This window comes from Rosa chinensis, chromosome 2, assembly GCF_002994745.2.
Source record: "Rosa chinensis cultivar Old Blush chromosome 2, RchiOBHm-V2, whole genome shotgun sequence".
NCBI lineage: Eukaryota > Viridiplantae > Streptophyta > Magnoliopsida > Rosales > Rosaceae > Rosa > Rosa chinensis.
In genome coordinates, this window is record NC_037089.1 from 55155434 (window position 1) to 55168468 (window position 13035).

Here is a 13035-nt window from a genome sequence, read left to right on the forward strand (position 1 = left end):
CTATCAGCAACACCAATCTCACCCAGAGTCCACGAGAGACCTTCGACTACCTCGTCCTGAGAATGGCGGGAACGCTCACTCGTCGAGCGCGAGCGCAGCACTTCCTCAACTCGGAACCTTTTCCCCCCATGAGTGTCGATAATCACACCCACGGGGAGCTCCCCAGACGAAGTTGTGAAGCTGTTCTCTTCCTCAACCCAGCACCATCAGTACTCGGGCAAGTACCTTGAGTTTCCTCTCCCTCGCCCGGCCACACAAAGACCTCCGCCTCAGGCTTTTGGACACCCTCATCACTTCCACCCTCTCTAAGGCCTTGCGGAGAGCCATCAAGCTCGGCCGTTGTCATCGCAACCTCCTCAACCTGTCTCGTCACTTCTGCCTCCCCACTGTCAATGGCGATAACTTCTGGTGACCCCGGGCCCCAGATATCGGCACCTAAAACACCCTCCATTTGTTCCAACACAACGTCTTCCACCAGGCAACCTCTAGCACTGGTATCCCTCTGGCGGCACTCCACTTCTTCAAACAAATCCTCTACGGAGATCTCCACTTCCAGAGGTGGTGCCCGTTGCCCCACAGCATTCCCGACACCCTGCTCGATATGGCGGTCACCTCCCTCAACATGAGTACCAGGGGACTGCCCCTCGACTCGGACATCAGCAGACAAACCTTCCTCTATCGAGACTCCCACCGCAGGTACCGCCTTCCTCTGAACTAGGGGGACTGCCCCTTTCGCCGGACCGGAGCCCGCGAATGCCGCCTCTATTCAGCTGGCTCCCGAGGACGCTGCCTTGACTAGGCAGCCACATTCTGAGATCGAGACCGCGCCTTCCCCGGCTGGTTCTGCTACTCTTGGATGGCACCCTCATCTGCACCTACCAGCGCCTCAACATTCACGGTCCAGCTATCAGGTACTCCAACACGGTCTCAAGAAATCTCTGATACATGTCATCGGGCAACTACATGCTTACCTAATGCTCAGTCTTGTATTCCCTCTTGTTTGCTAAATCCACATTGCAACGCCTTACCACCTCCGAGTCTTTCAGTAACTCCTCGATGATGGAGTCAATATTCAAATCAGCGTAGGTTGCGTCACTCTTGGTGGCAGACTCAATGGGCATGTCGACTACAAAAGAAAAAAAAAAAAGAGCTATGTCAGCAAAACGAAAGAAAGCTGAACCACAATGAAAGCGATACAAACAAAATGATAACTGTTTCAGTTGTAGAAACAGGGTTGTCATGAGATCTTCCACCTCCGAGATCCGTACCTGTCAACCATGAGTAGAGGTCAAAGGGAATACCGGGCTAGCTGGCCTTCGACCCTTCAATGTCTTAGTCAGATACATGTAAGAATGTAGACTAGGTAGGAGTAAATGGAGAGTGGTGGCTTACCTTGAATGAGTGGAGAGACATATATTTATAGTGTAGGGATAGGCTTGTCACCCCCTTTATTTCCAATGTGGGACTGGCTGTGGTCCACCCGATACCACCAGTGTATGGTATCGGTATAGGCATCGTGTTTGGGCGTTATCGGCATCGTTTTAAGTAACTAGTGAGCCTTGTGCTTCCGATACTTGTGCCTAAGAGGTATCTATACCAACAAGTCCCCCAAGTCCCCGGTCAAGAGTTCTCTTGGGTGGGGAGTTTGTCCATGGTAAAAGTATCGGAAGTGCAAGGCGAGTATCCTTGCCACATGGCTTCCGTACAACCATTACCCCCAGTCCCCCAAGTCCCCAGCTAAGAGGAGTCTTAACTGGGGTGATGATTTTGTTTTCTAAGTAGGAATGGCTCAAACATTCATTGGACATTTGGCGAGAGTTTCTTCCTTAGGGTGACTAGTCCCCCAGTCCCCCGAGACTGAGGTCAGAGGGTTTAGACTAGGGTCTTCTAGCATATGGCATTAGGTATGCTGGATATAAGGTGTACTCGATACACGTGGTATCTACAAGGATAGCCTTGGCTATGTCAGCCCATTTTTGCATATGGCGATAGTAATAATTTTGGTGTGAAGCTGATAATCGCTGTAATGAATGTAGCCGATAGTGGCTGAAAGGTACGTGGCGATATCGCTGTTGTTAAGCTCGACATAGCCTTTTGTTTTGCATGTAGTGGCATGGAATCATATAATGGAGAGAGATGAGACATGGCGATATTGTATAATGGAGAGAAGTCATGGCGATATCGCATCATGTAATGGAGAAATAAAACATAGCGATATCATGTAATGGAGATAAAACACAAAAATGTCATATAATAGAGAGAAAATATGGTGATACCTCGTGTTGGAGAAAGATAACTCATGCCGATATCATAGAGAGAAGACATATGGCGATATCGCGTGTTGGGAAGAGACAACTCAAGGCCATATCGTATAATAGAGAGGTAAAATATAGCAATATCTTATAATGGAGATAAAGCATGGCGATATCCTGTAATAGAGAGATAAAACATGACAATGTCATATAATAGAGAGAAGATACGATGATACCTCATGTTGGAGAAAGATAACTCATGCCGATATCATATAATAGAGAGATGACATATGGCGATATCGCGTGTTAGAGAGAGAACTTATGGCCATATCGTGTAATGGAGGTAGAACATAGCGATATTGTATAATAGAGATAAAGCATGCCGATGTCATGTAGTAGAGAGAAAACATGGCGATATCGTGTAATAGATAGATAAGACATGGCGATACCGAGTGTTGGAGGAAGATAGCTCATGCTGATATCAGATAATGGAGAGAATACATGGTGATACCACGTGAGAAAGATAACTCATGTCGATATCATATAATTGAGAGATAAACATGGCGATATCGCGTATAAAGGAGAGTGCGTTGTGATCATGGTTGTGGCGATATTAGGTGTTGTCGATGATAGTACTAGGCTAGGTCACCACAACCATGCTTGTAGTGGTGTTTAGTGTTGGCTATTTCATCTTGATCGCGTTTAGCCACTTCAGCTTGATTGCATTGAGATATTGTGCATTGATCGCATTTAGACATTTCACATTGATCGCACTGAGACATTTCACATTGTGATCGCATTGGCATTTCGCCTTGCTCGCATTTCATTGAGGCATTTTGCCTTATTCGCATTTCATGAAAGCGTTTTTCCTTACTCGCATTTCATGAAGGCATTTCGCCTGATTGCATTTCATTTAAGCATTTCGCCTGACTCGCATTTCACGAAGGCGTTTCACCTTGATCGCATTTTATTTAGGCATTTCGCCTTGATCGCATTTCATTAAGGCATCTCGCCTTGATCGCATTGGAGCAATTCACATTGAAGCATTTCGCATTGATTGCATTGGCAGAGTATTGCGTAGCATTCATTCATTCATTCGTTGGCGTATCGCGTAACATTCGTTCATTCATTCGTTGGCGTATAGTGTAACATTCATTCATTCATTCATTCGTTGGCGAAGTGTCGCATAGCATTCATTCATTCGTTCGTTGGCGTATCGCGTAACATTTATTCATTCATTCGTTGGCGGAGTGTCGCATAGCATTTCGCATTGATCGCGTTGGCAATGTAAGGGTTTGCGAGTGATAGCACGTATAATGCTATATCAGCACAATCATGCCTTTAACAATATTGAATTATGTAGCCATTTCAGCTTTTTCGAGTTAATCTCATTGAAGTATTTCGCATTGATTGCCTTGGCAATACAAGGGTTTGTGAGTGATAACAGGTATAGTGCTATATCAACACAACCATGCCTTTAGCGATATTGAATTATGTAGTCATTTCAGCTTGTTCGCGTTAATCGTATTGAAGCATTTCGCATTAATCGCATTGGCAATACAAGGGTTCACGAGTGATAGCACGTATGGTGCTATATCAGCCCAATCATGCCTTTAGCGATATTGAATTATGTAGCCATTTTAGCTTTTTCGCGTTAATCACATTGGAGCATTTCGCATTGATCGCGTTGGCAATAAAAGGGTTTGCTAGTGATAGCACGTATAGTGCTATATCAGCACAACCATGCCTTTAGCGATATTGAATTATGTAGCCCTTTCAGCTTGTTTGCGTTAGGCAGTTGTTTAGGATTGCTATACAGCTTGCCCATGCCTTTAGCGATATTTTGGTGAAGAGATAAATCATGGCGATATCGAGCCGATTTCATTAAAATTTTCCAAAAGCAATGACAGAATACAAGGCGGTCGTGGGTGAATACATGGCGATTATTGTAGAAGACGTGGCGGTCATCTGAGAATACATAGCGATCATTGGAGAATATTATTAGAGAATATATGGCGATCATTGGAGAACACATTGCGATGATTGGAGAATATATTGAGATCGTTGGAGAACACATTGTGATTGTTGGAGACTTTGGTTAGAGTCCCAGAGGGGCAGGTTTGTATGAGTATTGTCCCGAGTGCCGCTAGGGCACGAGTGGGGAGTTAAGAGAGTGCCTGTAGGGTATAAGTGTGAAGCTAAAGTATAGGCGAGTATATGGCGCTAAGGCATGGTGAGTACGTTGATTATGTCGCTGAGGTATGGCGAGTGCGCAGTTGAGGCGTGGCGAGTGTGTCCTTCGAAACATGGTAAGTATGCTGCATTGAGATATAGCGGATGTAGGTCACTACTAAAGTGTGGAGAATGTGTCGGTGAAGCGTGAAGGATGTATCGCTGATGCATAGAAAACGCTAAAGCATGGAGGATTACTGCTAAAAGATAGATAATATATATAGCTGAAACATAGGGGAGTTACCGCTGAAGTATAGGTGAGATACTGCTGGAGCATAGATAAGATACCGCTGAAGCATAGAGGAGATATCGCTGAGGCATAGGTGAGATACTGCTGAAACATAGATAAGATATCGCTGAAGCATAGAGGAGATATCGCTGAGGCCTGGATAATATACTGCTGAGGTATAGATAAGATATCGCAGAGGCCTGGATAATATACTGCTGAGGCATAGATAAGATATCACAGAAACATAGATGGTAGACCACTGAGGTGCAGATAAGATGTTGAAGCATAAATGAGATACCATTGAGGCGTAGATGATATACTGTTGAAGCAGAAGTGAGATATCACTGAAACATGGCGAGTATAGCATGGCGATATGTCGCTGAAGCATGGAGGGGATGTGTCATCCAAGCATGGCAGGTAGGGTATGCAAGTTCCCCAGTATCTGGAACATTGACCATGGTGAGTATATACCATTTAGGCATGGAGAATATATGCCATTCAGGCATGGCAAGTACGATGCATAAGTCCCCTAGTATCGAGAACGTTTACCATGATGAGAGTATACCATTTAGGCATGCATGTCATTATGCCATTCAGGCATGGAAAGTACGATTCATAAGTCCCCTAGTATCGAGAACGTTTACCATGGCGAGTATGGTGTACAAGTCCCCCCAGTATCGGGAACATTTATCATGGCGAGTGTATGTTATTCATGTATGGCGAGTGTATGTCATTTAGGTATGGTGAGTATGGTATGCAAGTCCCCCAGTATCGGGAACACTTGTCATGACAGGAGCGAGGACTAATCTCGCTGGTGAGATTTCATGTGTATATAAGCAACAGAGGTGTTAAACATGTAGCAGTATGTGGATATAAGATTGAAGTGTGTAAATATATAAGATTGTTGAGTATTGCTCAATGGGCAATTTTGTGGGCATGACATTTTTTGGACATCTATGCATGTCACCATTTGTAAAACGAGTATCGCAAGTGTATACATAGTAATGTATTCAAGAAAAAGTATGGCATGTGTGTTTAACATGTAAATCACAATGGAGATACTAATGACATTGTGCATTTTAGTCATGCTTGATAATCATGGAGACATTTAAACATTGCATCAACATTTAAGGCATAGTAAATATGCTATTAAAATTATCGCATTTTGTAGATATGCTTGGATTATAGTAATCAATGAAACATGTGAAGTATAGCATTAGCTCAAACTAAGAAGATGTAGATGAGAACTTATCTGGAGCCTTTCATGAGTGGTGAAGATATTGTAGAAATATTGAAGTTGTCCATATATATAAGACTCCATGTGATCGATAAATGGTCATTGACAGCTTGCTTGAGCTTGCCCATGTAAGAAGATGCCCGTTTGGGTGAGTATACCTCCTCAAAAATAAGTAAGCAATTAGCAACTTGTTCCTTTATGTAGTTGGGATTTTATGTATTGAAGCATAATATAATTATGACTTCATGACATTAATTGACAACAAGATGCCCAACTTTCACAAGCATGAGCGGGTGCAAATTTATGTCTCACTTGAAATATAAAGCCAAAAATGAAAACTAATCAATTTTTGTTCACGGCATATTCATGAGCTTAGAAATAAAAGTGGCATGAGAAAACATAAGCATGGGGCCATGTGACATACATGTGTAATTGAAGATGTGATGATCACCAATTATAAAGGATGAAATGTAAACTCACAGCAAAGCTATGTGGAGTTTGGTACTGATGCTTAAGTGCAACTATTAGTGTTTGGAGAAAGCAGTTGACAAGCTATTGTAAATTACGTACATTGATTTATATGTACCGAGTAGCCATATGTGTGTGCCGAGATAGGAGAAGACAGGCCAAACCCAATTGATATCTATAAATATGGTAGCATGCGGGGTGGACGTGCCCTTCACTTTATTAATAGTCTAAAATAGTTGTGAGTATATGTGATATCACATGGCAAAGCTGTTGCGCATGCAAAAAAAAGTTTAGCCTCATGTGCATGTGTACACAGTACATCTTACTGAAGCAAGTTGGAGGTGCATGAAAACAATAGGTGGCAATTATCAATCATGCAACCAATGTTAGAACTAAAATGGAGCTATCATCATCTATGTTCAGTTTACAAGTTGGATTGGAACTTTGTTCATAAATAGGAGTGGTATGTTAAGTACAAAACCTAGAAACCTATTGAGTTAATTATATCAGCTCATAGGTTAGGAATCCATTAGTTGGATTACATTGTAATTCGACTTAGTGTTGGATTAGGTTTTCTTGTTGTTGGTCACTTGGAGTCTAAGAAACATCTTTATGGGAGGATTCTTAGGATCATAACCAATATATATAGATGTGTTGGTCCCTGCTCTCTCTGTTACAAAGCATTAAGTTCTGCCCCATACTAAGGAGCTTAAATCTAGAGCTGAGGAGAAGATCAATTCGTGTTCACTGTCAAGTCCGTTTAGTGCTACTGCAATGGCTCCCAACACAGAAGAAGGTTAGCTAATAAATCTTGTATTTTGGTTCATGTGGCATTGATTAATATCAAGTGTGTTTATGTATTTGTGAATTGATCATGGAATTTGGTTTTGCTCATTCAGTCTAACAAATGGTATCAAAGCATCAGGTTTTCACAAACATAAATCAATTTTGATTGATCAATTTTTAGGAGAACCAAAATTTTAATTTCAGCAAAAACCTATAAAAAAATTTCTAAAACCTTGCTAAAGAAAAGGCCACCAATGGGCCAGTTTTTATAAAATCGTTCAGCCCAAACCCGCAGAAAAGCTGACCTGAATCCGACCATTCAGAACCCCTGCAGATGACCGTTGTATTCCAACGGTAATATTTGATTTGGGAATTAGGGTTCTATCCGGGATTGAAAGCGAAGGGGACGTTTATGTCCTCTATGGAATTCAAGACACCAAATTCTGCGGATTAAGAAGCCGAACTGATTAATTGCTGTTTGATTGAAAATCATGCTTCCGTAATAAATTTTTGCAGCAAATTAAGAAAAACAAGGTTAGAATTTCTGGAAATTTTGGGTTTTTAAATCTGGGATATTTTTTATCATCATTTTGTACAAGAACAATATAGGCATTCCCGGCGTGCACCTAGGCTAGAGTAGATGGTGACCGGATGAAACTTAATTTTCAGATTATGTGATATGATGATTTTGGGATATGTGTGTGAATATCTTGATGTTTTCGATGTGATTTTTTTGCATACTGAAGAAGAAGGTTCTATGCTTTGATGATCTGTGATTTTTCGGTACATGCTTGTTGTGTTAAAATTGCAGATTGAACAAAAAAAAAAATTTCGACTGACAATACATTGTTTTTAAGAAAGAAATTTTTGAAAGAAACTTCTTCATGGTCTGAGAATTTTAACGAATCAAGAAGACATGTTGCACAAAGCAATTGTCTATCTATCAGTTAAAATTCATTGAGTCGATAAAGGACCTGATTTTGTGCTTGCTTTTTAAACTGTGCATATATTGTCTTCCAAAGAAGTGTGGATTGTATGGTTTAACTTGATAAGCAGCATTATGCATAATTTTGGATTCAGCTGGGGATTCTAGAGACTTTTCTTCTGTCATAAAGTTGTTGATTGCCTTTAGAATAAATTGAATTCACTGTTGTGGCATAATGATTGAGAAAATTTTTGAATATCATGTTTTCTGCTAAAAAAGTGATGCTTGATATTGACTGCAGAATTGGGGCTAAAATTACCTTGTTTTGGTATTGTTTGTTTTGTTAGATGTTTTGTTTTGCTTGTGTGTTTACTTGAACTGCTTTAGAATTAACACATATATGCAGAACATTTTTGACAAAACTTGTTATTGAGAACTGTTGAAAACTAAAACTTATTTTGCCTTTGTTTTGCTCCCTAGGAATCACCTACATGAACCTGAATAACATCCAGATGCTTACTGGATCAAATTTTAAGGCCTGGAAAAGTGGTGTGGAGTTTTATCTCATGATGCATGAGAACATGGATCTGTGTTTTACTGATACATAACCCTATGGAATAGATGCCAATAGCTCACCTGATGAGAAGAAATATTATCGAGATTGGCATAGAGCAAATTATAGGGCTAAGAATGTAATGAGGACCACCATGTCTGATACTGTGAGGGGTAGCATAGATGAACCAGCCTTAGCAGTTGATTATATGGATGATATAGCCGAGAAATTCAAGGAGAGCAATAAGGCTGAAGCAGCAAGACTCAATAAGGAGATGAATGAATTAAAATACACTGGTAGTGGAGGAGTTAAGCAGCACATTTTGAAGCTTACTGAGTTAAATGCTAGGCTCAAGGATCTCGATATGGGGGTTAAGGATGACCAACTTGTTCACAATGTCTTAGACTCCCTGCCACCTAGTTTTAACACCCTGAGGACTAGCTACAATGCATAGAAGGAGAACTGGACCTTGAATGAGCTCATTGCCATCTGCGTGGATGAGGAGAGTAGGATGAAAAAGGAGAAGCAGCCCTCCACCTCTGTCAACCTAGTTGAAAAGCCAAAGAACAGAACAAGTTTAAGCCTAAGAAAACTATAACTAAGCCATCAAGTAGTACTGCAGCAGCTAAGGTTAACAAGCCATTTAAGTTCAAGTGCTACTTTTGTAAGAAAGTAGGACACATGAAGAAGGACTGTACAAGTTTTATATAAGGCATGGCTTGTGAAAAAGGGTAAGATTAATTTATTTAATCATTTAGAAACTTTTTCATTAGAAGTTAATTTTGTTAACATTGAACCTCATTCTTATTGGTTACACAGTGGCAGTCCCTTACATATTGCAGGGATTCATAAGGAAGAGGAAGCCAAGAAATGATGAAGCTAACATCTGCGTTGGCAATGGAATGAGGGTTGCAGTCAAGGCAGTAGGATCTTTAAGACTAGATTTGGGATTAGGAAATTTTCTGGTTTTAGATAGTGTTTATTACATTCCCTCAATTAAGAGGAATTTACTTTCAGTTAGTCTTTTGGTTAAAAGTGGATGTAATTTTTACATTGGTTCTAATGGAATAAAAATTTTCAAGGATTCTCTTGATTTCTTGCCTAAAGATTATTCTATCTTTGGTTCTGGTGTTATTGTGAATGATTATTTAAGATTGAATTGTTCATTAGGTCAACAAGAAACTTTTCTTGTTGAGAATAACAATAACACATCAAGTATAAATACCATTACTGGTGTAAAAAGAATTCTGCATAATGAAAAATCTGCATACTTGTGGCACAGGAGACTTGGCCACATATTCAAAGATAGATTGAAAGTACTCATGAAAAATAAAACACTTCCAGAATTGAACTTTGATGGTCTTGAAAATTGTATTGAATGCTATAAAGGAAAAATGACAAACTTAAGAAAGAAAAATGCCAACAGAAGCAAGAAACTGTTGGAATTAATCCATACAGGTATATGTGGACCATTTAGACATAAGACAATATGTGGAAATATCTACTTCGTTACTTTTATAGACGATTTTTCCAGGTATAGCTACATCTACTTACTGTCAGAAAAATCATAATCACTTGAGGCTTTTAAAATTTTCAAAACTGAGGTTGAACATCAACTGGATTTGAAAATTAAGGTTGTGAGGTCTGATAGAGGGGGAGAGTTTTATGGCAAATATACTGAGCAAGGACAACAAAAGGGTCCTTTTGCATTATATCTGCAAAGTGTAGGCATTAAGGCTCAGTAATGGGGTAGCTGAGAGGAAAAATAGAACTCTATTAAACATGGTGAGAAGTATGATGTGTACTTCTGGATTGCCAAAGATGCTTTGGGGAGAAGCTTTAAGAACTGCAAATTACCTTTGCAACAGATCCCCAAGCAAAGCTATAGATAAAACACCTTTTGAATTATGGTGTGGTAGGCAACCAAGTTTACACCACTGTCATGTCTGGGGATGTAAAGTTGAAGCAAGGATTTATAATCCAAATTTAGGAAAGCTTGATCCAAAATCTGTAACTTGTCATTTTATTGGCTACTGTGAAAAGTCTAAGGGTTATAAACTTTATTCACCTCATCATTCACCTAGAGTTTTTGAAACTCATCAAGTCAAATTTTTAGGTGAAAGTGTCTGCAATACAAATTTTGAGGACTTGTCTTCAGATTTTGAAGAAATTGTAGAGAATGTGGATAATATAGCAGTAATGACAAGCATTCAAAATAATTCATTAAGTTCAGGATTAGTTCAAAGCCAAAATCTAGTTGAAGATCAAAATGCAGTAGATAATGTTTTTGAGGCTAGTGACCATGATTCTGAAATGGCTGAACAAAATTTAGAACAGGAACAAGTACAAGAAACACCAGCTGAACCTCAAACTGAACCACAAGCTCATCCTAAACTTTAACCTCAACCTGAGCCACAACAAAATCAAGTTGTGCAACCTAGAAGATCACAGAGAGTGAGAAAACCAAGGTTTGGAGGGGAGGATGACATTTATGAAATGTACCTAAATGAAGTTAAGTCTGCGTTGTCAGATGACAATGATCCCACTAGTTTTAAACAAGCCACTGAGAGTAGAGATTCTTATGCTTGGACTGAAGCTATGATTGCAGAGCTTGACTTAATGTATAATAATGGAGTTTGGGAGCTAGTAAAGCCAAAAGAAAATCACAAACTAATTGGCTGCAAGTGGGTTTTTAAAACTAAAAGACATGCCAGTGGAAACATAGAAAGACATAAAGCTAGTCTAGTTGCTAAGGGTTTCACACAGAAGGAAGGGATAGATTTTACAGAAACTTTCTCACCTGTTTCAACTAAAGATTCGTTCAGAATCATAATGGCTTTAGTGGCTCATTATGATATGGAATTATATCAAATGGATGTGAAAACAACCTTCTTAAATGGAGAGCTGGAGGAGGAAATCTTCATGGCACAGCCTGAGGGTTTCATTGAACCAGGAAAAGAAAATATGGTCTGTAGACTTAAGAAATCCATTTATGGACTCAAACAAGCCAGTAGGCAGTGGTATAAGAAATTTGACTCAGTGGTTTCATCTTTTGGATCTTGTCGATGAGTGTGTTTATCTTAAACTTGTTGGAAATAATTTTATCTTTCTTATCCTATATGTAGATGATATTCTTCTTGCTAGCAGTAATATGAAACTGCTGAAAGATACTAAAGCTTTCTTGTCAAGTAATTTTGACATGAAGGATCTGGGAGAAGCATCATATGTACTAGGAATTGAGATTAAGAGAGATAGGAAGTAGGGACTATTGGGATTGTCTCAATAAAATTATTTTTCAAAGATTCTGAGGAGATTTGGAATGGAAACCTGTGTTAATGGTGAAGTTCCAATGTCTAAGGGAGATAAACTAACCAAGAATCAGTGTCCTAAAACAGATATTGAGAAAACTGAGATGGAGTCAATACCATATGCTAGGCTGGTAGGGAGTTTGATGTATGCACAAGTCTGTACAAGGCCAGACTTGTCTTTTACAGTTGGAATGTTATCCAGGTTTCAGTCAAATCCTGGACATGAGCATTGGATAGCTGGTAAGAAGGTTCTAAGATACCTGCAAAGAACCAAAGACCATATGCTTGTGTATAAACATGTGAAAAAGCTAGAATTAGTTAGCTTTACAGATTCAGATTTTGCTGGGAATTATCCCACGTCTATGAAGTCAACCTGTGGCTATGTTTATATGTTAGCAGGTGGTGTAGTAGCTTGGAAAACAATGAAACATTCATTGATAGCTACTTCCACCATGCAGGCAGAAGTGATAGCGACATATGAAGGAGTGTGTGAGGGATTATGGATCAGAAATTTTATTTTGGAAACCAAAGTGTTGAGTGATCTTGTAACTGGAAGTTTGAAAGTGTTTTTTGATAATGAGGTTGTTGTGTTCTTCAGTAAGAATAGCAAGAGGTCAAACAATTCTAAACATATAGACTTAAAATTCTATAGCATCAGAAAAAGAGTTAAAGATGGTGAGGTTGAAATTTCTGGTATTAAGACAGGAGACCAGCTTGCAGATCCATTTACAAAGGCATTATCAGTAGCAGTTTTTAAAGAGCATTCCAGGAACATGGGAATTCTGTCGAGTTTTGAAGATGCTTAATTTCAGTGGGAGCAAAATGTTTTGAGAAAATTGTTTCTTCAGTTTAGTTTTGTTTTGGCTTAGTTCTTGGTTTTCTGTTTTGAGTTATGTAACAGAAACTTTGTGAGAGTTTCTATTGGGACCTCCAAATCTGCTCACTTGACCTCACTCTATTATGAATTATTAAATGACATATATAACCTACTATAAAATGACTATTAAGGACAATAATTATACCCTAAAAAATGGTTATATTTATT

At 39.4% G+C, this 13035-nt stretch overlaps 1 protein-coding gene across 1 annotated transcript; it reads left to right on the forward strand.

Annotated features, from left to right (window-relative positions):
• Window positions 1-12001: 12001 nt before the first annotated feature.
• Window positions 12002-12796, forward strand: LOC121051280 (secreted RxLR effector protein 161-like). Its single transcript, XM_040513472.1, has one exon. The coding sequence runs from the start codon at window positions 12002-12004 to the stop codon at window positions 12794-12796; it is 795 nt and encodes a 264-aa protein (XP_040369406.1).
• Window positions 12797-13035: the final 239 nt, after the last annotated feature.